The 25,231-nt window shown below is 23.7% G+C and overlaps 3 protein-coding genes across 3 annotated transcripts in view; 1 reads left to right on the top strand and 2 right to left on the bottom strand.

Moving 5' to 3' along the window:
* LOC122510052 (protein phosphatase 1A) overlaps positions 1-6,529 on the top strand; it is a 55,223-nt gene extending 48,694 nt beyond the window's left edge. Inside the window, exon 6 of the mRNA XM_043624444.1 lies at positions 5,910-6,529. Within this exon, the coding sequence (XP_043480379.1) occupies positions 5,910-5,918 (9 nt within the window). The 3' untranslated portion in view covers positions 5,919-6,529. The remainder of the gene's footprint in view (positions 1-5,909) is intronic.
* A 4,687-nt stretch (positions 6,530-11,216) lies between these two features.
* LOC122510063 (titin homolog) lies at positions 11,217-14,151 on the bottom strand. Its single transcript, XM_043624460.1, has one exon. It carries the CDS (start codon positions 13,585-13,587, stop codon positions 11,527-11,529), a length of 2,061 nt encoding a protein of 686 aa, XP_043480395.1. The 5' UTR covers positions 13,588-14,151; the 3' UTR covers positions 11,217-11,526.
* A 9-nt stretch (positions 14,152-14,160) lies between these two features.
* LOC122510062 (putative leucine-rich repeat-containing protein DDB_G0290503) lies at positions 14,161-24,846 on the bottom strand (the record flags this gene model as incomplete). The annotated part of the gene is made up of 4 exons (XM_043624458.1): positions 24,612-24,846; positions 23,707-23,887; positions 19,957-20,225; positions 14,161-17,009 (listed from the first exon to the last, which is right to left on the bottom strand). Coding segments are annotated over exons 1-4 (3,345 nt in total), but the record flags the coding sequence as incomplete, so codon positions are not given.
* Between the last annotated feature and the right edge of the window lie 385 nt (positions 24,847-25,231).

The raw sequence follows: 25,231 nt of genomic DNA, 5'->3' as shown, positions 1-25,231 counted from the left end.
TTATAAGAATTCGGTGAAAAATTTTAACAAAGAAAAAAGAGAAGGAAAAAATGTCCAATTTCATTTTTAGGTAAAACCAGTCCTGTATATACATGCATCATATTATATCTACATTAAGATATTTTATCACTCTTTTCGTTTCTACTTTTTCAATAATTTTCATTGTTTTTTCTTCTATTCGAAAAATACATTTTCTTATACTTTTCAATGAAATTTGAGAAATTATCAAATTTTCTTAATTAAACATTTCTTCTTCTAAGGCACCTTTCTTCGGATCGTGTCACTTATGAATTTATGATTTTTACATTTCATTTTTATTAATTATTAATAAAAAATTAATTAATTAATTTTATTTATTAATTATTGTTTAATGCTAAATTCTTCGTTACTATAATTTTTTATTCATAATAATTATTATAATAATTAAAATGAAACTTTTTATAATTTCTAAGTTTTTCTATTAAAAAAATTAGTAATAATAATAAATAAGGAAAATTGTATAAAAATACTTTACCAAATAACTGTTACAAATATAAACAACTTTTTATGAAAAAATCGGGTAACAAAAGAATCATGGTTAATAATATTTAAAGACTTAAAAATTAAATGAAAACCAAGTATGGTTTTTTTTGTAAACATTAAAAAAAAAAATAAGTAGATAAAAATTATGTAAAAATAAAACTTATAATAAATTATCAATTATTGTTCATTAAAAATTGAGATAATCTGAACGTTACAAAACTTTCATCATTTTTGCATTTAATTTAAATTTTTATCCCCATTTCTATACAATTTTTATTAGTACATCCATAAAATTCTTTTTGAATAATAAACCGGTTTACTAACAAATTAGTTCGAAAATAATGTATTTAAAAAAAAATTCAATCGACAAAAAATTGTTTAGAGAAATAAATGAACTTTTTTTTCTCATAAAAAAAAATGTTACGCATATCAAAATTGTAAAAAAAAAGTGTTTGAAGATCTTTTTATTTTTTTTACAATATTTTTTATTGCAATGGATCTGAAAAATACGTTAAGTAAATTATACATATAAATATATATTGTAAAAAATTTTCTATAGAAATAAATTTATTGACAATTTTCTCCTCTGACTGTCGAATATTTTCATTATTTTTCTTTCTATTAAATCGAATAATAAAACGACGTCATCTTGAATTGATGTAAATCAAGTGTCATTATTACTTTCTTCTAATCTTTTATTTTTTTTTTTTTTTTTAAACTTTTTATTTGCATTCTCGTTTACAATCGATACCAAAGTACATTTAGTTTTTATAAAACCATTTAACAATGTACAAATGATATTTAAAGCTTGGCAATTATAGGAAATGGGTTGAAAATTTTGATTTGTCAAGCACGAAATGATTTTTAATTTGCATTTAATTAGCACTTTTGTCAATGGAGGTAAAAATTTTGTACACTTTTTAAGATTATAGCAATTTACTGATTGTAGAAAAATCGTGAATATTATTATTAATCTATAAGCGTTGTGGAATGCTTTGATTTATTGTTTAGCAATAATAATAATAATTAATGTTAATCAAAAGTAATTTTTAATACTGCAATTTATTGTTAATTCAAGCAAATTTTTTTATATTTCAAGTCTTTCTTATTTCCCCTTTTTCCTTTTTCGGGAAAATATATATTGTGATAAAGATCGCAGTTATTACTATTGTAATAAGGAAAGAAAAGTGTTTTTTTATAATTTTCATTTAATATTGTTAAAAAAAAGGAGCAATGTATACTTTGGATGTAAAATTTTTATTCTCTATTAAAGTTTTTTTTAATATATTTAACATTGTATACAAATGGAAAATAATTTTTAAAGTTTCTCAAATTTTGTGATATTTTCACTAGCGTTTCTTTTTTTCTAAATTTTTTTTTTTTTTTTTTAAATTGAAAGGATGATTTTTGTTTTCAACAAATGTTTCTTGCACTTAATAGTCGGCCTTGGATTGTATGACTTTTTTGCATTTTTTCCCACTATTTTCAAAAACAGGGTTGCCACAAAAATTTAACTCTGATTTCCAAAGATTTGAATTTGAAACGTTTTCAAAATTCAATTATTTCTAAAAATTCTCACTATAATGCTTTTAATATTAAATTATTATCTAAAATTTTAACCGAAATTCATTTTTAAATCAATTTTTATTAAATTCTACGAAAATTCAATTATTTAAGTAAAAGAATAAATAATTTATTCAATAATTGAATGTTTATTACAATTTAATTTTTACGAAGAATTTTATAAACAAATTTTGAAAATAATTAATTTCTTCTAAGGAATTTAATTAAAATTTTACTGAAACTTATTATATTAAAGAATTTTACAGTACCGTCCGCAATTGTCAGTCCACCCATTTTTAAAGGAATGACAAAAATTTTTTAACATAAAATTCATGAAAACTAAATTTTTTTTTGGTTTATATTTTGAAAGACGATAAAATTTTGAAAAGAATAAGACCTTACAGAAGTCATTTGGCCAAAATTTGTAGAAGATATTCCTAAAAATCGTCATTTTCAATGTTTTACAAAAATTTAAATAACTTCTAAAATAATGAACGCTTTTTAATAATCTTAGGCTTATTTTAAAGGTCTTTTTCTACGGAATAAGAATTACTTATAGGCATTAACCTGTCATTTTTAACTTGGAATAAGCATGACGTCAAAATTAGACAAAAAAATTGGAAAAATTTGAAATCAATTTTTTGTACTAAAAACTATTCTAGAACATATATAAAACATGATATGGTGTAGATTTTTCAAGAAAATTTAATAAAAATATATGTTTGAGTTTCAAAAATTATTTTTCTTTTAATAATATTATTTCAAATTTTTTGAATTTTTTTGTCCAACTTTGACGTCATGCTTACTCCAAGTTAAAAATTACAGGTTAATGCCTATAAGTAATTCTTATTCTGTAGAAAATGGTCTTTAAAATAAGCCTAAGATTATTAAAAAGCGTTCATTATTTTAGAAGTTATTCAAATTTTTGTAAAACATTGAAAATGACGATTTTTAAGAATATCTTCTACAAATTTTGGCCAAATGACTTCTGTAAGGTCTTATTCTTTTTAAAATTTTATCGTCTTTCAAAATATAAACCAAAAAAAATTTTACTTTTTATGAATTTTATGTTAAAAAATTTTTGTCATTCCTTTGAAAATGGGTGGACTGACAATTTCGGACGGTACTGTATAACAATTTTTTAAAATAAAATAAAACAATTGAAGAATTTTTGAAAATAGTTTAAAACAATTGAAAACTTTTTGAAGAATTTTATAAAATTTTTAGAAATAATTGAATTTCTGAGAAGAATTTAAATAATAATTTATGAAAATAATTGAATTCATGCGAAGAATTTTATTAAATATTGTTGAAATAATTGAAATTTTCACAAGAAGTTTATTAAATTCTTTAAAAAGTTTTCAATTGTTTTAAATTATTTTCAAAAATTGTTATAAAATTCTTTAATATAATAAATTTCAGTAAAAATTTTAATTAAATTCCTTAAAAGAAATTAATTATTTTCAAAAGTTGTTAATAAAATTCTTCGTAAAAAAAAAAATTTTAATAAATTCTACAAGAATTCTACGAGAACTCAATTATTTAAATACAAAAAATAAATAATTTATTTAGTACTAAATGAATGTTTATTAAAATTTAATTTTTACGAAGAATTTTATTAACAAATTTTGAAAATAATTAATTTCTTTTAAGGAATTTAATTAAAATTTTACTGAAATTTATTATATTACAGAATTTTATAACAATTTTTGAAAATAATTTAAAACAATTGATAACTTTTTGAAGAATTTTAGAAAATTTTTTAAAATAATTGAATTTCCAAGAAGAATTCAAATAATAATTTATGAAAATAATTGAATTCATGCGAAGAATTTTATTAAATATTGTTTAAATAATTGAAAGTTTGACAAGAAGTTTATTAACATTTTTGACAATAATTGAATTCTTGTCGAGAATTTTTAAAAGAATTTTAAAAATAATTTAATTTTTGCAAAGTATTTTATTATTTTTCAAAGGAATTGAATTCTTCTGATGAATTTTGATATTTATGAAAATAATTTAATTTTGGAAAAGAATTTTATTAAAATTCCCTAAAAATACTTGATTTTATGGAGAGAATTTTGTTGTTTATAAAAATAATTAAATTCTTTTGCAGAATTAGTTAAAAATTTTTTAAAAATAATTGATTTCCTGCGACGAATTAAAAGTTATTTATGAAAATAATTGAATCATTGCAAAGAATTTTATTATTTTCTTGAAATTGAATGTTTCTTAAATTTGAATTCTTTCGTCAAGTTTTAATAAAATTTTTAAGAATAATTGCATTTTTCGAGGAATTTATTTAATTAAAATTTATTATTTATGAAAATAATTGAATGTTTTCGTAGAATTGTATCAAAAATTTTTTTCAATAATTAAATTTTTAAATAAGTTTTATAAAAATTGTAAATATTGAAAATCATTAGATTACGACAAACTTTTGAAAATAATTGAAATTTTGCAAAGAATTTTATTTAAATTTTTGAAAATAATTAAATTTTTGGCGAAAAAATTTGCTATTCATAAAGATAATTGAATTCTTGACGAGATATTCGTTAAAATTTGTAAAAATAATTGAATTTCTTCTATGAATTTTATTACTTTTGAAAATAATTGAATTCTTGTGATGAATATTGTTATTTATAAAAATAATTGAATTTTGCAAAGAATTTTTTTCTAAATTCCTAAAAATAATTGAATCTTTGTGAAGAATTTTGTTATTTATCAAGATAATTGCATTAAGGGCATTTGAACCTTGATGACGTTACAGATTGTGCAAAGCATGTGTGACGTCATCAAGGTTCAAATGCCCTTAAAACTAAAATTTTTTCAGAATTTTTTTTTATGAATTTTTTTTCAGAATTTTCTTATGAATTCTAAAAATTTTATTTTTTCCAATACTTTTAATAAAAATCTCTGACTTTCCCCTTATTTCCCTAACTTATGGCAACCCTGAAAAAAGCTATTTAATTTAGAAACAAAATAGTACGAAAGTTTGTAAAATTCTGTTAAAAATAATTCATTTTTCAAAAGTATTTCAATTAAATTTTCAAGAATTTTAATTGTAAGTTTTGAAAATAGCTGCATTCTCAGAAATTTTAATAAAAATATCTTCAAATGAAAATTTGAAAATGCAAAACAAATAAAAATTAACTTCATAAAATGATATAAAAACATATTTTCATTAGAATTTTTGAAAATTTGATTATTTCCATTGACATATTTTTGAAAATTTAAATATGAAACAATTACATTAAATTTTTTTAAAAAGAGGTCATGAAAATAAGAAATGAAATTTTTGTTACAACACTGAATGAAATAAACGATTTTTTTCCTACTATTTTTGCTTCTTAAAGTCGATCCGAGGCCCATAAAACTTAACTGCCCACATTTCTTTAGAATTAAAAGAAAAAAGTTTATTTCCTTTATTCCAAATTTAAAAAAAAAATTTATCAATTTGATTAAAAAATGAAAATATTTAAATATTTCGAAAAAAAACCTAAATTTTTAATAATTATTTTCCAAATCGAATATAAGGAGTTAATTTCAGTTTTAATGTTAACGATATTTTGTGTTTTATTAAAATATTATTTTAAATGTAGAAAGACAATTAAGAAAAAAAATGTAAAATTGCTGCAGAAAAATGGTAAATGAGTCGTAGAATAATGTATAATAAAATTGTGAATCTAAAAGTTATTTTGTGAACGTCGCATAAGATTAATTTGCTGATTAAAAAAAAAAGAAAAGAAAAAAGCACCTGAATCTTTTCTCGAAAATCCTGCTCAACACTTGTATTAAAACGAAATTTTTTATATTTTTTTCAGCTGCACTGATTCAAGAGATTTACTTGCACCCATGGCTAATAAATTATTAACTTGGAGAAGAAAAAAACGAAAAAATAATTTATTAGATCTACAAGTTCGAAGATCGGTACATGGAAAGAAAAAAATAATTTCTTTTCGATGAAAGTCTCTCAGCGATCCAACCGCTGAATTTAAAAAAAAAATAATATTAATAATAATAGAAAAAGAAAAGAGAAAATCGAAAAGTTTATTATTGGCTATACATTTTGTCATAGAGGTATTTTCATGGTAAATTTGTTCTCAGTGTAGAAGGATTGAGCAGAATTTTTTTTTTTTATAAAATTATTGAAGACAAAAAAAAACCCTTAAAAGTCCTTCGCTAGCAAGCACGGCACAACCTTTACTTAATAATCATTTGTACACTTGCGAATCTTAAGATTTTACTCTAACAAAATTCGTTCTTTTTTTTGAATTTTTTTGAATTTTTTTTTGGAAAAATGCGATCTTCTTTTTTGGAAAACATATTTTTTCGAATTATTGCTACGTTTTTTGCGGTAAATGACTGCCAAATGCAGATTGTAATATTCACAAAATGTGTGTCTTCGAACACTCGTGTAAATAAAAACTCTTGTTGCCGAATAGTAATGGAATTCATTAATGAAATATTGCGACTCTAGTTAATTAATGCAACAGTTGTACGTCAAACCTCGAGAATTTTTATTTTTCATCTTCAAAATTATAATTGTAACATTTGAGGAAATTTTTTTTTTTATTAAAAAATCAATTTCAACTTGTTTTCCAATTTTTATTGCGCAAATTATTTAAAAAAGAAATTTTGTTCACTCATTTTTTTAAAATTATTTTAAATTACTCGATATTTAGTGTAAAGAAATTTATTTTTCAAAGCAAAGAAAAAAAATTAGAAAGATTATTTTAAAATTCATTTTACATTTTTTTTCCTTTTACAGAAAAAATGTTGAAAATATTCCGGACCCCCTGGAATATAATGTTTAAAATTATTTTTTTACTTCTATTAATAGAAACAATTAGTATTTAGTGGGTCCGTAAAATTTTGAACAATATTTTTAATGATAAAAGCAAAAAAAAAAAAAGTGGAAAATTTGTTGTTCAGTAAAATGAAAACAATTTAAATAAAAAATAACAAAACTGAATGAAATTGAAATACAATTTCTTCTAGAATAGAAAATTCGATTTTTTGAATAAATATAACAATTTTTTTTATCCAAAATAAGGTTGTGTTATAAATTGACAAATACAATAAATTTTAAAAAAACTGAAATATTAAAAAAAAATTTTTTTATCGAGAGGTTTGCGAGCAAATGTTTCAAGTTGAAAACATTTACTATCTATCAACGTCCCATTTATCAATAGACGATGAAATTGAATTTTATTAATAATTCCGTAAAGTCTGGACTTGATGAACAGTTTTTCAAATAATAAAATTGTAACTTTTCCATTAATTTGATTAACGAGGAAAATTGTCAATTTTTGACATTTTAAAAGTATTTTGTAAATAATTGTATTTGTAAGGATTAATAAATTTTTATCGCGCTTTGAATAAAAAAAAAAGAAGAAGAAATTGAAAAGTTACAAGACGTGGAAAATTGTTTGTCTTTGTATTTTATCAATAATGAAATCATTTTTTCGAGTTATTTTATTCTGTAATTAAAACAAAATGAAAATTGTATTTTATAGAACGAAAAATTTGTCATTTTCATATTTAAATGTTATATTTTCGAATCCAATTAAAAGAATTGACCACACATTTGAATAATTGATAACTTTTTGTTTTTTTTTGTGGAGAATTTTTGCATGATTTTACAAAAGTTGTTTCTATTATTTTTTTAAAATAAAATTCAACGTAAAGTTACCAATTTATTTTTATTTGGTAATTTATTTCTTTTGTGCATAATAATTTTTTTTACTTTTTTACTTGAATAGATGGTTTTTTTTTTAAATTATTAACCAAAATTGATTTCAATTTTTTTATTTTTACTAATGTGGTAAATTCTCTTAATTGTATGTACATTACATTGATATTGTTAAAAAAAATCTTACAACTTTAATTAATTTTAATTCTTATAATTTATTTTGTATTCGAAACATTAGAAAATGTAAATTGTTCAACTTTGCGAGAGGTATTTCGATTGGAAAGGGTCTTATTAAAAAAAACAAATAAAATACAAATTATATAATAGAAAATGGAGTAATTTAAAACGACCTAATTATTTTACATCTGATTATTTTTGGAAATACAGGTAAAATTTCAAAGATTTATTTTACAAATTTGTGAACATCACAGGTAAGTGCTGAAATAAAATATTATCTGTAGGTTTTAATGTTTTTGAAATTAGCCTGCTTATTAAAATTGCAATTTAGGATGACCTAGAAATGGTGAAAGTTTTAGTGCTCAATTTTTTTTCCTTTTACAAATGGCATGATTTTTTTATAAATAATATCCCAATAATTAAAATTTTATTTATTGTAGTGCTTATTGTTTCCCAAAAATATTTTGTCGTAAGAAAGTCTGTATCTCAGATATTTTAAAATGTATTTTCAAATGTTTAAAATACTCGTTTAATTTCAATAATTTTTTATTATTAATTTTATTAATAATTTACTTGAAGAATTTTATATTTTTTTTTCTAAGTAGCTAAAGATTAATCAAAACAATTTTATTTTTGTGTCTGGGAATTTTTAAAAAATGGTCTGGAAAACCTGTAAAAATCATGGAATTTAAAAATCGATTTTTTGTGGCAACCCTGTTAGAAAGAGAAAAAATTATAATTTTCTGTTTATTGTATGCTTTTTCTGTAATAAATTTTAATTTTTAACTAAAATTCTTCTTTAAATCTATTATTTTTAATCACTTTTGAAAAAGTTCTTTGAGAATTTTCAAATCCATTTGTTTACAATTCAATTTTACGAAATTTCATCGACTAAATTCGGAAATTCTTCAATTAAATATTTAGAAAATAAAAACTTGAAATAATTTTTTTTAAAAATTCAACCAAACTTTTTTTCAAAAAAATTAATTCTATAGAATTGTTATAGTTAAAAGTATGCAAAATTTAAATTTTCAAAAATTTTAATTTAATACCTTTTAAAAATTAAAATATTTCTTAAAATTCAGGCCATAATACTTTAAAAAAATTCAATTATTATCTAAAATTGTAAATGAACTTTATTTTTAACTCAATTTTTTCACAAAATTATACGAGAATTCAATTATTTAAATACAAAAATAAATAATTTATATAAATAAATAAATGTTTCTTAAAATTTTATCAAAAAAATTTTTTTTTAATATAATTGAATTCTTTTGAAAAATTATTTTATTAAAATAGTAGATATTGAAAATCATTCAATTGAAGAAAATTTTTGAAAATAATTATTGAATTTCAAAGAAGAATTTTATTATTTTTCAAAATAATTTTTTTTCACGAGAATTTTTAAAAAATTTATGAACGTAATTGAATTTTTCCTAAGAATTTTATAACTTTTGAAAATAATTGAATTTCTACGATTATTTGTAACTTCTTCAAAATTCAATTTTTTTAGTGTTTTTTACTAAAATTCTTCTATAATTCATTATTTCCAATAATTAATTAAAAATATATGAAAAAATTCAACTAATTTCAAAAGAATTTGAATTAAAATTTTTCAAAAATTTAAGTTCTTTAAAATTTCTAATTAAATTAATTCAATATTGATATTTTATAAAATTTCAAATTAAAACCTTTTTAAAAAATTGTTATAAAACATGAAGAAAGCGATCACTCCGAGTCTTCGACTCGGAGCAATCGATTTCTTCATGTTTTATAATAAATTTAAGATAAGAAAATAATTGAATTCCAAAATTTTTTTTAAATAATTGAATTCTCATGAAAAAATTTATTTGTTAAAAACAATTGAATTCTGGAGAAAAATATTATTATTTATGAAAATAATTAATTTCTTGTGAAGAATTTTATTCGAAATTTTTTTAAATAATTGAATTTCTCAGAATTTTTTAAAACTTTTTGAAAATAATAAAATTCCATTGAGAAATTTTATTAAAAAAATTGAAAATAATTGAAATCTGACAAAGAATTTAAAAAGAAACTTTTTAAATAATTGAATTCCTTTGAAAAATGTTTATTTTTGAAAAGAATTGAATTCTTGGGAAGAATTTTATTAAAATTTCTTAAATAATTGATTTGCTTCGAAGAATTTTATTTTTTACGAAAATAATTGAATTGTTTCGAAAATTTTTACAAAGATTTTTGCCAATAATTGTATTCCTAGGAAGAATGTTGTATTTTACGAAAATAATTGTATTCTATGATCAATTTTATTATAAGTTTTCAAATTTTTAAAAAGCATTTTATCAAAAATTAAAAAATTTTTTTTATTTTTTCTCTTGAAAAATTTTGTTATTTATGAAAATAATTGATTTCTTGTGAAGAACTTTATTCCCATTTCTTTAAATAATTGAATTCTTAAGAAGAATTGTATTAAAAATAATTGAATTGTATAGGAAAATTTTATTAAAATTGCAATTTTACTAACTAAATCTTGTAAAGAATTTTGTTAACATTTTTTTTTAATAATAGAATTTTTAAGAAAATTTTATATAAATTTTTCGAAATAATTGAATTTCTCAGGACTATTTTTTTCAATTCTCTGAATATATTTGAATTCTTTTGAGAAACTTCATTATAGAAAATAAAAAATAATTGAATTGGTTTGAAGAAATTTATAAAAAAAAATTGGTAAGTAATTGAATTCCAGTGAAACTTTTATTAAAATTTTGTTTAAATAATTGAATTCTTTTGGGAAATTTCATTAAAATAGTAGATATAAAAAATAATTGAAATAAGGAAAATTTTTTGAAAATAATTAAAATTTTGACAAGAATTTTATTAAATTTTTTTTGGAAAATAATTGAATATCGGAGAAGAATTTTATTATATTTATAAAGATAATTGAAATTTTGACAAGAATTTTTTGAAATTCAATTAATTTTGATTAAGTAATATTATTCATTAAATAATTTATAAATAATAACAGAATAATAATTGTATAGAAGAATATATATTCGTCCTTCAAGAATTAAGTTATTTAATATTTAATTAAGTTATTGAAAAAGAAATTATTGTCATAGAAGTAGAAAAAATGATATTCCATGAGAATAAAATTCTATAAAATAAAAATTCCAACAAATTCACTTTTAGGACTTTTAGGACTTTTTAGGACTTTTTTTTTTTTTTTTTTGTTTTAGGAACACCTCAAAAAATTAAGTACAAGTGTTAAAAATTCATCATGAAACAGTATAATTATAAATATTTATTAAATACGAATTCTTTTTACAGAAAAATTATGGCAACATTGTTTCTGTTAACTAGCCGGTTATTCACCCGGTCAATGTACATTCATTAAACGAATTAGAAAAATAGTTTTTTTTTTTTTTTTTTAAATGTATGAATGAAAAATTATTTATGTTAACCAATTACATTGATTTAGTCACTAACTAACTAAGAATCATAAAATAAAAAAACAAGATATTTTTTAACGTCTAAGGCGATCATTTGGAATTACAATAAATATTTTGGAATTCGTATGTATCTTTTAATTTTCATTTCTTCGGATTGAAAATCATCGTCGGTCTTTCGGAGCAAATCTGTTTTAATTTCTTTTTCAATGTTCTTGTATTGGATTCTGATTCTTCATTTTTATTTTTTTTCAGTGAATTTACATTCAATAAATTGCTCTTAACTGATTGTTGAGGTATTTTTTTAATAGTCACATCATCGTTTTTCTTCTCTTTGTCCTGCTTCACTTGACTGGCGAATTGTCCTCTTCTCTCCTTCTCCATTTTCTTCGATTTCTTGTTTTGTTTGCTATGATTGAAATTAGTCTGCTTTGATGAAACTTGTTCGGAAAATGTCTTTTTTGCTTGTTTCTTTTTATTTTGAAGAGAGGCTTTTTCATTCTTTTCTTTCTTGTTTAATTGTTTCTCGATAATTTTATTCCAATCAAAGTTCTCCGTTTTCTTTTCTTTATCAAGCTCCTTTGGTTTTTCTGCTTCAAATCTCGAATCTTGTTCTTGTTTCGATTCAGTTGAGGAATTCATTTGACGTTTTTTATTCTTCTTTGTTTTTATCTTGGATTCTTGAGCTTTGTCACTGTCTTGCGATAAAGCGGTTTTCGATTCAAACTTTTTACGTTTTGGGGGACAATCTGAAATACTTGCGATGACATCGGGAGATAATCGTTTTAATTCAGAGATGATTTTCGTTTTTTTCTCTGATTTAAATTTCTTTTCAAGTCGAGGTTCCTCATCAGTAAGTTGACTTTTTGTTTCATTGCTTTCGGTTTTTTGCTTCTTTGATTTATGTTTACGATGATGAGATAAATTTTCAACTTGAGATCCGGGATTTATTGGTTTTTTATCATTTTGTGAATCGAAATCTTCAACACACCATTTATCGTATTCGGGGAAAAGTTGAGTTTTCTTTATTTTCTCATTTTCAACTTCTTTTGTAGGATTCTTTTTATTTACATTAGAGGAATCCGTTTTTGTCTTTTTTCTCGAAATTACGTCAGTCGTTTTATCACTTTTTGCTTTTTTTACAATCATGTGATCGTCTTTCTTTTCTTCTTGTCTAGATTTTTCTTTTTTAGATTTTGATTTCTTGATATTTACAACTACTTCCGCTTTATTTTCGTTCATTGAATTAATATCTACGTTTTCTTCGTTTTCTCTCGTCGACATTTTCCTCTTTTTCTTCTTTCGCTTCTCGCAGTCGACAATTTCGATTTCAATTAGATTTTCAACTTCCTTGTCTGCTGAATCAGTTCTCGACTTCTTTTTCTTTTTTCTTGCTTCGCTATTCGTGTCAATTATTTCTTGTTTATCTTCTTTATCCAGTTGATTGTCTTCTGGTGTCTCGTGATCTATTTTCGATTTCTTTTTCTTTCTTCGTTGCTCGCAATTCGTATCCACTGTTTCTTCAATTTTCTGCTTCTTAAGATTCTCGATTTCTTTATTCTTTTCTTTCTCCGAAACTTCTTCCTTTACTTTCGATTTCTTTGAGTTCTTTTTTGGTTTGTCACAAATTTCATACACTATTTCTTCAGTTTCAATCTCCTCTAGATCTATAATTTCTTCTTCTTGATGTTTATCTGCAATCTCTCTATTTTTCGATTTCTTCTTTTTCTTCTTTCGTTTATCACAATTAATTTCTTCTTCTCCTTCTGTTTTTGTTTCGTTCTTCCTTTCTATCTCTTCCTTCCTTTTCTTCTTCAATTTTTTCTCTTTTAATGCAATTTCAGCTTCTATTTCGTCATCATCAGATATTTTCTGCTTTTCTTTCTTCTTCTTCTTCTTTTCTTTCTTGACACTCACTACCGAATCTTCAAATTCCGTTTTGTTTTTAATTTTCAATTTCTTGTTTTCCGTCTCTTTTTCTTCTTCCATGTCTCTTAATTTCTTTTTCTTCTGACTCTTGTCTTTGATGACAAAAATTTCTTCACTATTTTCCGAATATTTTCGTTTCTTCTTTTTTTGTTTAATTGGATTCTTCTCTTCTTCTTCTTCTTCTTTGAAATCATTTAAAAGTGACAATAATTTGGGAGTACGTGATTTTTCAGGCACGAATGTTTCCTCCTCATCTTCACTGCTTGTTTGATTCATTATAAATGCTGGAAGTGTCTTCTTTCGTTTGCTTTCTTTTCGAAGATTCTCATCAAGTTTTCTGAAAAGTGGTGAACTTGATTTTGTCGATAATTGCAGGAAATCTTGAACGGAAATTTTATTTACAGATTTTAAGGGACTCTTTGTTTTCTTAATTTCCAATTTGGAATTTGTTTTTTCTTTTGATTGCAATAAAATTTTCTTTTCATTCAGCAATTGATTCAGGGAAATTTTATCTTTGAAAATTTCAATTTTTGTCACAACTGGTCGACTTATTTTTCTCTCTAATTCGTCGTCTTTTCCTTTTTCCGCCGATGATGAATCACTGGTTTCTGTAGAATTATTTTCTTCATTCTTCTTTAATGGTGATTTTTCTTTATTCTCTAAAACAATTTCTGAAGATTTTTTCGGCGTTTTTTGTTTCACTTTCTCAGGAGATTTCTTTATTTTTTCCGGTGAATTAATAATTAGTTTTTTTGTTGGAGATTTTTCAATTTTCTCAGGGGATTTTTTCAATATTTTTTCCGGTGAATTTATTTTCTTTGGAGATTTTTCAATTATTTTTTCTGGTGAATTTATTTTCTTTGGAGATTTTTCAATTTTTTCGGGAGATTTTTCAATTATTTTTTCTGATGAATCAATTTTTTTCTTTGGAGATTTTTCAATTTTCTCGGGAGATTTTTCAATTATTTCTTTTGAAGTACTTGTGATTAATTTCGCTGGTGATTTTTCAATTGAATTGTCTGGCAAATGTTCAATTTCGGAAATTTTCTCAATAAATTCAATTGATAATCGACTAACGCCGCTTTTTACTTCTTTCCTTTCGTTCCCATCCTGAGGCAAAATAATAATCGAAGAATCATTGTCGGTTTTGTTTTTCGCAAATTTAGGCTCATCATCTTCATCAACATCATCGTCGAGCAGAATAAGATCATCCTTAGGTTGCGTGGTGAATTCCTCGGCAGTTACGTCCTGGAAGTAAAACAGTGGGTTGTCATCTTCCGTCTGCTTTTCCGGCGAGCCTGCAACAATAGAAGATCTTCTATTTTCCGGTGATGGAGAAATACGATTTTCAAAATTTACTTTCTCTAAATCTATTATAGAATTGTTTTTTGAATCACTTGTGCTCGTAGAAACATTTAAATTAACATTCTCCAATTCCTTGGATTTACAAATTTCTTCCGTCGACTGCAAATTTTCGGAAACTTCCTGCGGTTCTAATATCTGAGTAACGGCCTCAGACGATTTATTATTTATTTCGCTTTCAGTTTCAGTAGCCGAAATAATTTTCTTTTTCGGAGAAACTGACGACATTTCTTTCAAAGTGCAATTTTCTTCACATAAAGATTTATCTTTCGATTTTTCAATATCATTTTTACAATCAAAACTTTTATTCACCGTGTCAGATGATAATTCTTCAGTAATGTTTTCATGATTTAAATTTTCAGCAGTCTCAATAGTTTTCAATTCATTCTCAGACTTTGAATTAGCCGTTTCAATTTCTGAGTCCTCATTGGTTTCTAACGCTTCTTCTGATTCATTATTTTCTTTAAATTCACATTCAGAAATTTTAACATTTTCTTGACATTTTTCTTCAGTTTCTGATTTATTTTCTATAGATTCACTTTGGGAATTTTCAATAATTTCTTCGGGCTTCTCTTCAGTTTCCGATTCACTTTGCGAATTTTCCATAATTTCTTGCGCTTTTTCTTCAGTTTCCGATTCACTTTGCGAATTTTGATTAATTTCTTGAGCTTTCTCTTCAGTTTCCAATTCACTTGGAGAATTTTCAATAATTTCTTGCGCTTTCTCTTCAGTTTCCGATTCACTTTCGTATGTCAAATTTATATTAACAGGACTTTCTTCCTCACAGAGCTGAGTAATATTAATATTTGAAGTATTCGGAGATAATTCTGAATTTTCTAAAGAAATCGAAATTGATTCATCGTGTCTCTTGTTTGAATTTTCTTCATTAATAGAATTATTTGAAATATTTGAAACATTAAGTTCATTCTTATTGGGAGAATTTAGTGAATTTTCATTACTAATTTTATTTTTAATCGGCGATTGGATGTCTTGAATTTTGTCTTCAATTGGAGATGAAATTTCCAATTTTTCAATATTAGGACTCTTCTTCTCTTGTTGACAAATAGTTGGTGAATTTAATTTTTTCGGAGATTCAGAATATTTTGCGGACAATCTTGGACTTTTTGCAGCTTTTTGAGGACTTTCTGGAGAAAATTGTTTCTTTGGACTTAATTTTAAAATCGTTTGTTTGGATAACTTCTCTGGAGATTCTCTTAAATTCTCCTGGAGAATTTGAGTTTTGATAATTTTTTTCGGAGAATCAATAGGAAACTGATTAATTTCAGTGAGAAAAGAGTCTTCTTCTATTGCTGGTGATGTTTCTTCCAGAATTTGGATATCGTCTTGTGAATTAATGGAATTGATTAAGTTTTCAGATTCCGATTCATAATCAGTTTCTGGAATAATTGAGCCATGTTCTTGAGTGCTTGGGGCAGTTGAAATTGTTGCTTCAGTGTCTGAAACAATTGATATTATTTCCGGAGCATTTTGAGAAATTTCCTCCTGACCAATTAAATTTGTTTTCAGCGTTTCATCCTCTACAATTTCTGTTTCTTTAATCGTTTCCGTTGTTTTTTCAGCGTCACTTTCTCTGCCACTGGTTTTCTCTTCGTCAGTGTCACTGATATGTTTGGCTATCTTTCGAACTAATTCAGCTGACAGACTGTTTCGTTTCTTCGAGAGAGAATTATTTGTATTTACTCCTTCACTGATACTTCTTCTCTCATGAATTTGCTCTTTTCGTTTTGAGAAAAATAACTGTTTTATTTTGCAATACGAAGAGGTTTGCTTCACTTTTTCTAAAACATCTTCCAATACAACGAAAACCTCTTGATTCTCGATATTCTCCTTCTCAGTGGCGTTTATGTCACAAACGTCGATTTCTTCGTTGCTATCTTCACTTTCGGCATTTCCTTTACAAACTTCATCCGATTTATTGGGTGATCCACAGACATCAACGTCAGAATCGCTGTCAACCTCCTGAATTGGATTCAAAACTTTTTCGGGAATAACTTCGGTAACGTTAATAGTTTCGCTCGTTTCCTTGGATTGTGTGAATTTAATTTTTGATTTGTTGGATTTCACTTCGTCGTCTATTATTTGACAAGTTTCCGTAGGTGAATCATCGAAAAGAAGACTTGATTTATCCGAGGGAGATTCAATTGATTTCTTACATGAATTTGATAAATCAGATAATTGACTTTTGTCACAGCCGTTTGATAAATTAATCTCAGAAGCTTTAGCGTCATTGGGACACGCTTTCGGAGAACTGATCTTATCCTTATGTTTGGAATCTGTTTCTTCGACATCTCCAGCTGTTGTGGAATCTGATTCAACTGAGAATCCAAAGTAGTTATTACTAGATTTTTCTCTCCGTGTGCAAAAAAATAACTTTACAATTACAAAAAAAAAGATAGTTATTAACAGGTCTCGAACCAGTGAAAGTATTTAAAAATACGGACTTTACGGACCAATTACTGACAAAAATATAACCAGTCCGAGTCAAATAAGAGAACATTTTACATAAAACTATAAATTAAATTTCTTCATGTTTTATAATAATTAAAGATGGGACAGTGATAAAATCATAATTTTATATTAAAACAATATTGTAATTTTTCAAAATTATTTTCATCATTTCAATTCAATTATTATTTTTAATAATTTTGAACTAAAATTCTTCTTTAAATCAATTAATTTTCGAAAAAGTTGTCTGACAATTTTCAAATCCATTTGTTTACAATATTCAATTTTACGAATTTCAATTATTCGTAAATTCTTCAGTTAAATATATATTAGGAAATAAAAACTTCAAATAATATAAAAAAATTTAATTACACTTTCTCCAAAAAATTAATTTCAAAATTCAATTTTTTCTAAAAATTCATGCTATAATGCTTTTAATATTCAATTATTATCTAAAATTTTAACTGAAATAAATAAATTTTTATTAGAAAATTCTACTAGAATTCAATTAAATACAAAAATAAGTAATTTATTGAATAATTGAATGTTTCATAAAATTCAATTCTTATAAAGAATTTTATCAACAAATTTTTAAATAATTGAATTCTTTCGAGGAATTTTAATAAAATTTTTAAGAATAATTACATTTTCTGAGAAATTTGATTAAATTTGTATTAAAAAATAATTGAAATTCTGCGATGAATTTTATTATTAATGAAAGTAATTGAATTTCTAAGAAGAATTTTATAATTTTTGAACATAATTAAATTTCTGCAAAGGACTTTATTACTCTTTAAAATAATCAAATTTCTGCAATACTTTGTAATTTTTCAAAAATTAATTTTTTTTAGTATTTTCAACTTAAATTTTTCTATAAATCCATTATTTTTAATCGATTTTTCGAGAATTTTCAAATTCATTTGTTTTTAACTGAAATTCATTTTTAAATCGATTTTTATTAGAAATTTCTCCAATAATTCAATTATTTAAATACAAAAATAAATAATTTATTGAATAATTGAATGTTTCTTAGAATTGAATTCTCATAAAGAATTTTATTAACAAATTTTTAAATAGTTAAATTCTTTAGACAAATTTTTATAAAATTTTTAAGAATAATAACATTTTCCAAAGAATTCGATAAAAATTATATTAAAAATAATTGAAATACTTCGATGAGTTTTATTATTTATGAAAATAATAGAATAATTGCGAAGAAGTTTATAAAAAAGTTTCAAAGAATTTACTTTTTATGAACAAATTTATGCAAATTGTATTTTTAATAATTTAATTTCGGTGAAATTTTCATTATTTTTGAAAAAAATTGATTATTCGTGTAGAATTTTGTAAAAATTGTTTTGAAATAATTGAAATCATTTGGAAAATTTTATTAAAGTAATAGATATACAAATTATTGAATTAAGAAAATTTTTTGAAAATAATTGAAATATTGCCATGAATTTTATTAAAATTTTTGAAAGTAATTGAATTCTTGTGATGAATACTATTATTTATAAAAATAATTGAATTTTGTCGAAGAATTTTGCAAGTCATTTATAAAGCTAATTGAAATTTTGACGAGAATTTCTTTAAATTTTTTAATCTAATTGAATTTGCGCGAAGAATTTTATTAATTTTGAAAATAATTGAATTCCTTTGACGAATATTGTTATTTAAGACAATAATTGAATTTTGTAATGAATTTTATTAAAATTCCTTAATATAATTGAATTTTGGTGAAGAATTTTGCTATTTATAAAGATAATTGAAATGTTGACGATAATTTTTTTTAAATTTTTTCAAATTTTTAAATAATTAAATTCTTTAGATGAATTTTAATAAAATTTGTAATAGTAATTACATTTTTCGAGGAGTTTTATTCAAATTGAATTTAAAATAATTGAAATTCTACAATGAGTTTTATTATTTATGAAAATAATTGAATTCCTAAAAGAATTTTATTATTTACGAAAATAATTTGAATCCTTGTAAAAATTTTATTATTTTTGAAAATAATTGAATTATTGCGAAGAAATTTATAAAAAATTTCTAAATAATTGAATTCCTGTAAAAATGTTTATTATTTATAAAAGTAATTGAATATTTGCGTAGAATTTTATTCAAATTTTTTTTAATAATGGAATTCTTTTGGAAAATTTTATTAAAATAGTATAGATATTGAAAAATATTGAATTTGAGAAAACTTTTGAAAATAATTGAAATTTTACCAAGAATTTGATTAAAAATTTAGAAAATAATTGAATTCTAGAGAAGAATTTTATTATTTATAAAGATGAAATTTCGACCAGATTTTTACAAAAATTTTCAACACAATTGAATTTCCAAGAAGAATTTTATTACTTTTGAAAATAATTGAATTTTTCTGCAATCATTTGTAATTTCTCTAAAATTCTCCAAATTATATCGTACGGACCTTTACGGGATTTACGGACCTAGTTCGAGCTCTGTTATTAATTTCTCATTTAACAACCTTCGGTTGACACAGTGGGTAATTTTCACCCGAATTGAGAATTAATTCGAATTTAATGAATAAATCATTTTTCAATCAAATTTTTATTATGGATTAAAACAGCAGTTACTTACGAGTTTTTGTGGTCGTTGATTACGAATCTAAAGTCAAGTCTTTAAAATTTTAAATGGCAGAATTTCGAAATATTGGTCGACCATGTTGACATTTAAATTTTTTGCAAATCTGACAAATTTTTGATTTGGTTTGGGTCAGAAAATAATTGTGTCAACGGAAGGTTAATACGAATGTATGAAAGTAGCTTGATGATAAATGAATTGATAACTCACCGGAAATTTCATCTTCTATTACAATAATTGGAGACTCGGTACTTGAAGGGTTTGCTTCCTTCATGTCTTGAGTTTCCTCAGCGAGAGAGGGTTGAGTAGGTGCCATTGACAAACGCTTGCGAGTCCTCGAGGGAGTTTCAAAATGTGGCAGAGTTGAGAGAGTAGCTTTCAAGTCATCATCCGACATAGTTACAGAACTGGCTCTCGTTCTGCGAGTAACTGTACCTGGTGTCATCGTTTTCGTCTCCGATCCAGCTCTAACAACCCGCCTATATACATTTCTTCATTATTTATTGTTTTCTTTTTCAGTTATACTAGACATTTGTCAATAATACATATATATTTTATTCACATTACAGGTAGAAATTGATGGTAAGACTCTTTTTTACCTTTTAAACGTAAAGCTATGAAATCAGAACTAAATTTTTTTTCCAATTTTAACTGCTTCTAAAAGTTTAGTTATTAAGAGGATGTTAAAGTCGATTGGATTTTTACAAAGAACTTTAAGGGGTAGGGTACAGTCTTAAAATTTTTGTATTGTATTTTTAAAATTCTTTTGAATGAATGCATAATATCTCCAGAATATTGGGTTAAAATTTCAAGTTAATCGGAGACTGAGTTATGAGTATATTAGTTCCGTTGGTCCAAACTTCAAGATTCATGTTTTTTTTTATTAAATAATCATTTGTAATTTGATTGTTTTTAAATTTGCAATATTTTCCAATACACCATTTGAAAGAGTGATTCCTGAACCATATTTTTCCATGAAAATTTAGAGAAATATTGTTCAAATGTTGCAATATTATATGCAAGTCGATAAAATAAATTAACTCTCTCCGTATTGCCAAAAAAAATTCTTAAAAGTATGCATTTTTTCACCGAATAGGCGTTACCCCTCCCCCTTAATGCAAAAATCCCAAAGACTGAAGTCCCCTTAAGTTCAATAGTTTTAGGGAGACTTTTTGATCAAGGATTTAAAAAAAAAATTTATTTTTGCTAAAAAATATTTCTTAGTATCATCAAATTACTGCCCCAAAATATTTTTTAAGAAATATGCAAAAGAAAAAAATTTATAGCATTCGATCCGAAGACGCCACAAAACACCGATTTTAAAAATTCCATGACTTCTCCAGGTTTTCCAGACCATTCTTTAAAAAATTCCAGACACAAAAATAAAATAAGATTTTGTTAAAAATTTTAAGAAATGCGTTATAAAAATAATGAAATTAATATTCAAATGCAGGGCTCGAACCAGTGAAAGTATTTAAAAATACTTGAGAATTTTGAAGCAAAACTTTTTCTTATTGTCGAGAAAGATCAATTAAACAAAAAGGAAGATGCAAACAATAAAGTAAGTTGATGAAATTTATTCATTAGAGAGTGCTTTAATACTTTGGTATGTTATTTGGTTTTTATATCGTGCGTTTATGTCTGTGTGCTAAAAAAGCAAAACGACGCGAAACTTATGGTCGGGTCACTTTATGTCGTGCAGGTTGGGCTACTTATAATTTTACAATTATGGTGCGTCCTGACATCGGAAATTCATTTTACAGTGGGCAAAATATATTCATGTCCGAAAAACGTTTGTAAACCATTTTAAAAAGTCTCATTTCACATCTCTTTCGATAACGTATTGTAAACGTTTCGTGTACTGAGAACGTTCTTAGAACTTCATACGTTTGTAATACTTTATTTTGACAGACAAATGTTTTAAGAACGTTTCTCGAAAGTGAATCTTTTCTTGTCCAATGAGGTTTATTGAAAAATTTAGATATATATTAATAATTTTTTGTGATTTTTCTTGAATTTTTAGACCAACTTCGAAAAGAAAAAGGAAAACTAACCGTGGAAATCTTAATTTTCCAACGTAATACAAGCCATTATGGATGTAATATGTGATCATGATTCAATTCGATCAGCGGGGCGCAACTATATAACATACCAAGAACGTCATTTACTAATAGTCTAGTATTAATTTTTTTATACAATTAATAAAATAAAAAATTGATAAAGAGTAATTTTTATATGAATTTTATATTTCCTCTTCCCATTTTCAAGTGCATTTCAGCATTCTTCTGTAATTTACGGGCCATTTTAGTAATATTCCTTCATATCACATTGATTTTCTACAGTGATATTGACACTCATTAAAGAAATTGAAATTCAGCGATAAGTTTTATTATTTTTAAAAATAATTAAATCCCTAAAAAGCATTTTATTTTTTATGAAAATAATTAAATTTCTGTGAAGAATATTATTACTCTTGAAAATAATTGAATTTCTGCAATAATTTGTAACATTTCCAAAATTAAACTTTTTTTCGTGTTTTTAACTGAAATTCTTCTTTAAATCGATTATTTAGAATAATTTTCGAAAAAGTTCTTTGAGAATTTTCAAATTTATTTGTTTACAATTCGATTTACAAAATTTCAATTATTCGTAAATTCTTCAATTAAATATATATTAGAAAAAAAACTTTAAATAATTTCAAAAAAATTTAATTAATTTTTTTCAAAAAAAATTAATTCCATAAAATTGTTAGTTAAAAATATGAAAAATTCAAATTTTCAAAGATTTTAATTTAAAACCTTTTCAAAATTCCATTATTTCTAAAAATTCACGCTCTAATGCTTTTAATATTTAATTATAATCTAAAATTTTAACTGAAATCCATTTTTAAATTAAAATATTTATTAGAGTTTATTAGAAAATTCTACTAGAATTCAATTATTTAAATACAAAAAAAAACAATTTATTGAATAGCTGCACGTTTTTTAAAATTGAATTCTCATAAAGAATGTTAGGAATAAATTTTTAAATAATTGAATTCTTTTGACGAATTTTAATAAAATTATTAAGAATAATAATAATTACATTTTTCGAGGAATTCGATTAAAATTGTATTAAAAATAATTAAAATACTGCAATGAATTTTATTATTCATGAAAATAATTGAACTCCTAAAAGAATTTTATTATTTACGAAAATAATTTAATCCTTGTAAAAATTTCATTATTTATGAAAATAATTGAATTATTGCGAAAAAATTTGTAAATCATTGAATTCCTGTGAAATTTTTATTATTTTATGAAAATAATTAAAGGTTTGCGTCGAATTTTATTAAACTTTTTTATAAAAATTGAATTGTTTAGGAAAATTTTATTTGAGTAGTAGATATTAATTTATGGACCAAGTTTGAGCCCTGCAAATAAGGTGTGTACAATTAATTTTCAATTTTCTAAAAAACTATTCTAAAAAAATTATTTTTAAATTGACAAAATTTCTAAAGATTATTATTTATTATCAAATATATCACTAGATGTACGAGTTTAAATTAAATAAATTGACAAATTAAATAAATTAAAAATTTTGTTTTGCCTTAATAGTAATTAAACCTTGACAATCACATCTTTTAATTTGTCATTTTATAGTGATGAAGTTCAGGAAATGAGCTTTTAAATAAGATCTTAACGACTTTCTTATAACTTCAATAGAAAAGAAAATATAAAACTGAACATATTGATTTTTAAGAAAACTCGTTTCACCATCATCGGTTCAGCAATTTTTCTTTCAAAACTGCTAATAAGAAATTTAATTTGATTTTACTAAAAATAGAAGAAATATTTATTTTAAAATTGGCAAATTATTTCTAGGAAGATTGTTTTAAAATAGTGTGAAATAGTTTCGAATTAAAATCAGTAGGCGAATTATTATTAACTATAAAAATAAATAAACAATTCTTGAACAAACCTCGTATTCTTAACGGATTCAGTTTCGAGTTCTCTTGTAGAAGATCGACTTCGACTTCTAGTGTTTCGGGGCAATTCACATATTTCAGAAGAATCATTTTGTTTACTTATCCGGGAACTACGTCGTAAGGGTAATTCTGCGACAGAATAAAGAGATCGAGTTCTTCGGCCTGAAGTCGGAGCTGAAAAATTAACTTTCCATCAGAATTCATGTCTACAACTTGAAATAAAATAATTCAAAATTTTTTTCGAAAAAGTCAAAAAAAATAAATAAAAAAAATAAATTTTTTTTTCTTAACATGTCTTTTCAAAAAGTTAAAAACCTTCGTAATTATTCAAAGTTGTGTTAAATAAATATAACGATTTAAAAACAAGAATAAACAAAATACGTAAAATTATGTATAATATTACAAATAATTGAATGAAACTTAATAGTATCATTTTTTTGTAACTTTCTTAACTAGCAAAAAACAACAGCTTATAGTTTTTATAAATAAAAATAAATAAAAAAAAACAAAAGCCGTATTTATCAAACCTAACCTCACTTTTAAAGCCACCTTATAATAAATCGAAAATATAATATCAACAATAATTTCCGTCAAAAAATTAATTAAATAAGAGAAAATCTTTTACGTATTTAATAAAAGTCATTAAATAATTAAAAAGATTTATAAATCAATTATTAATCGTTACTTTTATTGAAACGGTCAATGTGCTGTTAAAAAAACACATTCCTAATTCAATTTAAATTAAGGAAATAAATTTGTTTAACATAATTAAAACTGCTATTGATTGCATTAAAAAAATTTTAATTTATCCAATTATTTAATTTTTCATGAGAAAAAAAAGCATTTAAATTTATAAAATATTAACATTGTTATATTATATATAGTGCAAAAAACGAACCTTTTGCATCCTTTCCATCTTCATCTGACTTCATTGATCGCCGCATTTTTAAAAATGTAATCTATACGCATTAACAAAGTTATAAACTGATTTTATAAATCATACAAAAATTTTAACAGCAGTTGAAAAAACACGTGTATACTATCATACTCAGATACAACTATAAAAACGCAGGGAGAAAAATTGCCGGTTAACGGCAGAAACAAGATTAAAAAAAATTTAACTGAATGGTGATAAAGGTTCGATCAGACTGCTTGCCAGCGAGACGAGGTAAAGGCCTAAGCACAATTGCTACGCGAACAACGCAAAGCATGTGTTAGAAAAGGACAGAGAGATCTTTGTGTCCTTTTCTATCTCATGCATCTCGTTCGCGAACGACTTTCGCTATTGTGCGTTAAGGCCAACGCACAATAACTTCGCGAAAACCGTTCGCGAACGACGAGACGCATGAGATAGAGAAGGACACAAATATACCTGTTTTTTCTATCCTTCTCTAATTCATTCTTCCGTTTACAATAGCGATTAGTTTGAGTCCACAATAGCACCTTGAACGGAACGTAATCGTAACGAAATAATGTTAAGTATATTGTTTCGTAAATCGTTACGTTTACCGTTCTGTT

This window comes from Leptopilina heterotoma, unplaced genomic scaffold, assembly GCF_015476425.1.
Source record: "Leptopilina heterotoma isolate Lh14 unplaced genomic scaffold, ASM1547642v1 Lhet_66, whole genome shotgun sequence".
Lineage (NCBI taxonomy): Eukaryota > Metazoa > Arthropoda > Insecta > Hymenoptera > Figitidae > Leptopilina > Leptopilina heterotoma.
Note: the sequence above shows the minus strand (reverse complement) of the source record. Positions and strands in the feature narration are given on the sequence as shown.

Coding starts and splice junctions, on each gene's coding strand:
- LOC122510063 (XM_043624460.1), bottom strand. CDS start 13,587: ATGAATCAAACAAGCAGTGAAGATGAGGAGGAAACATTCGTGCCTGAA.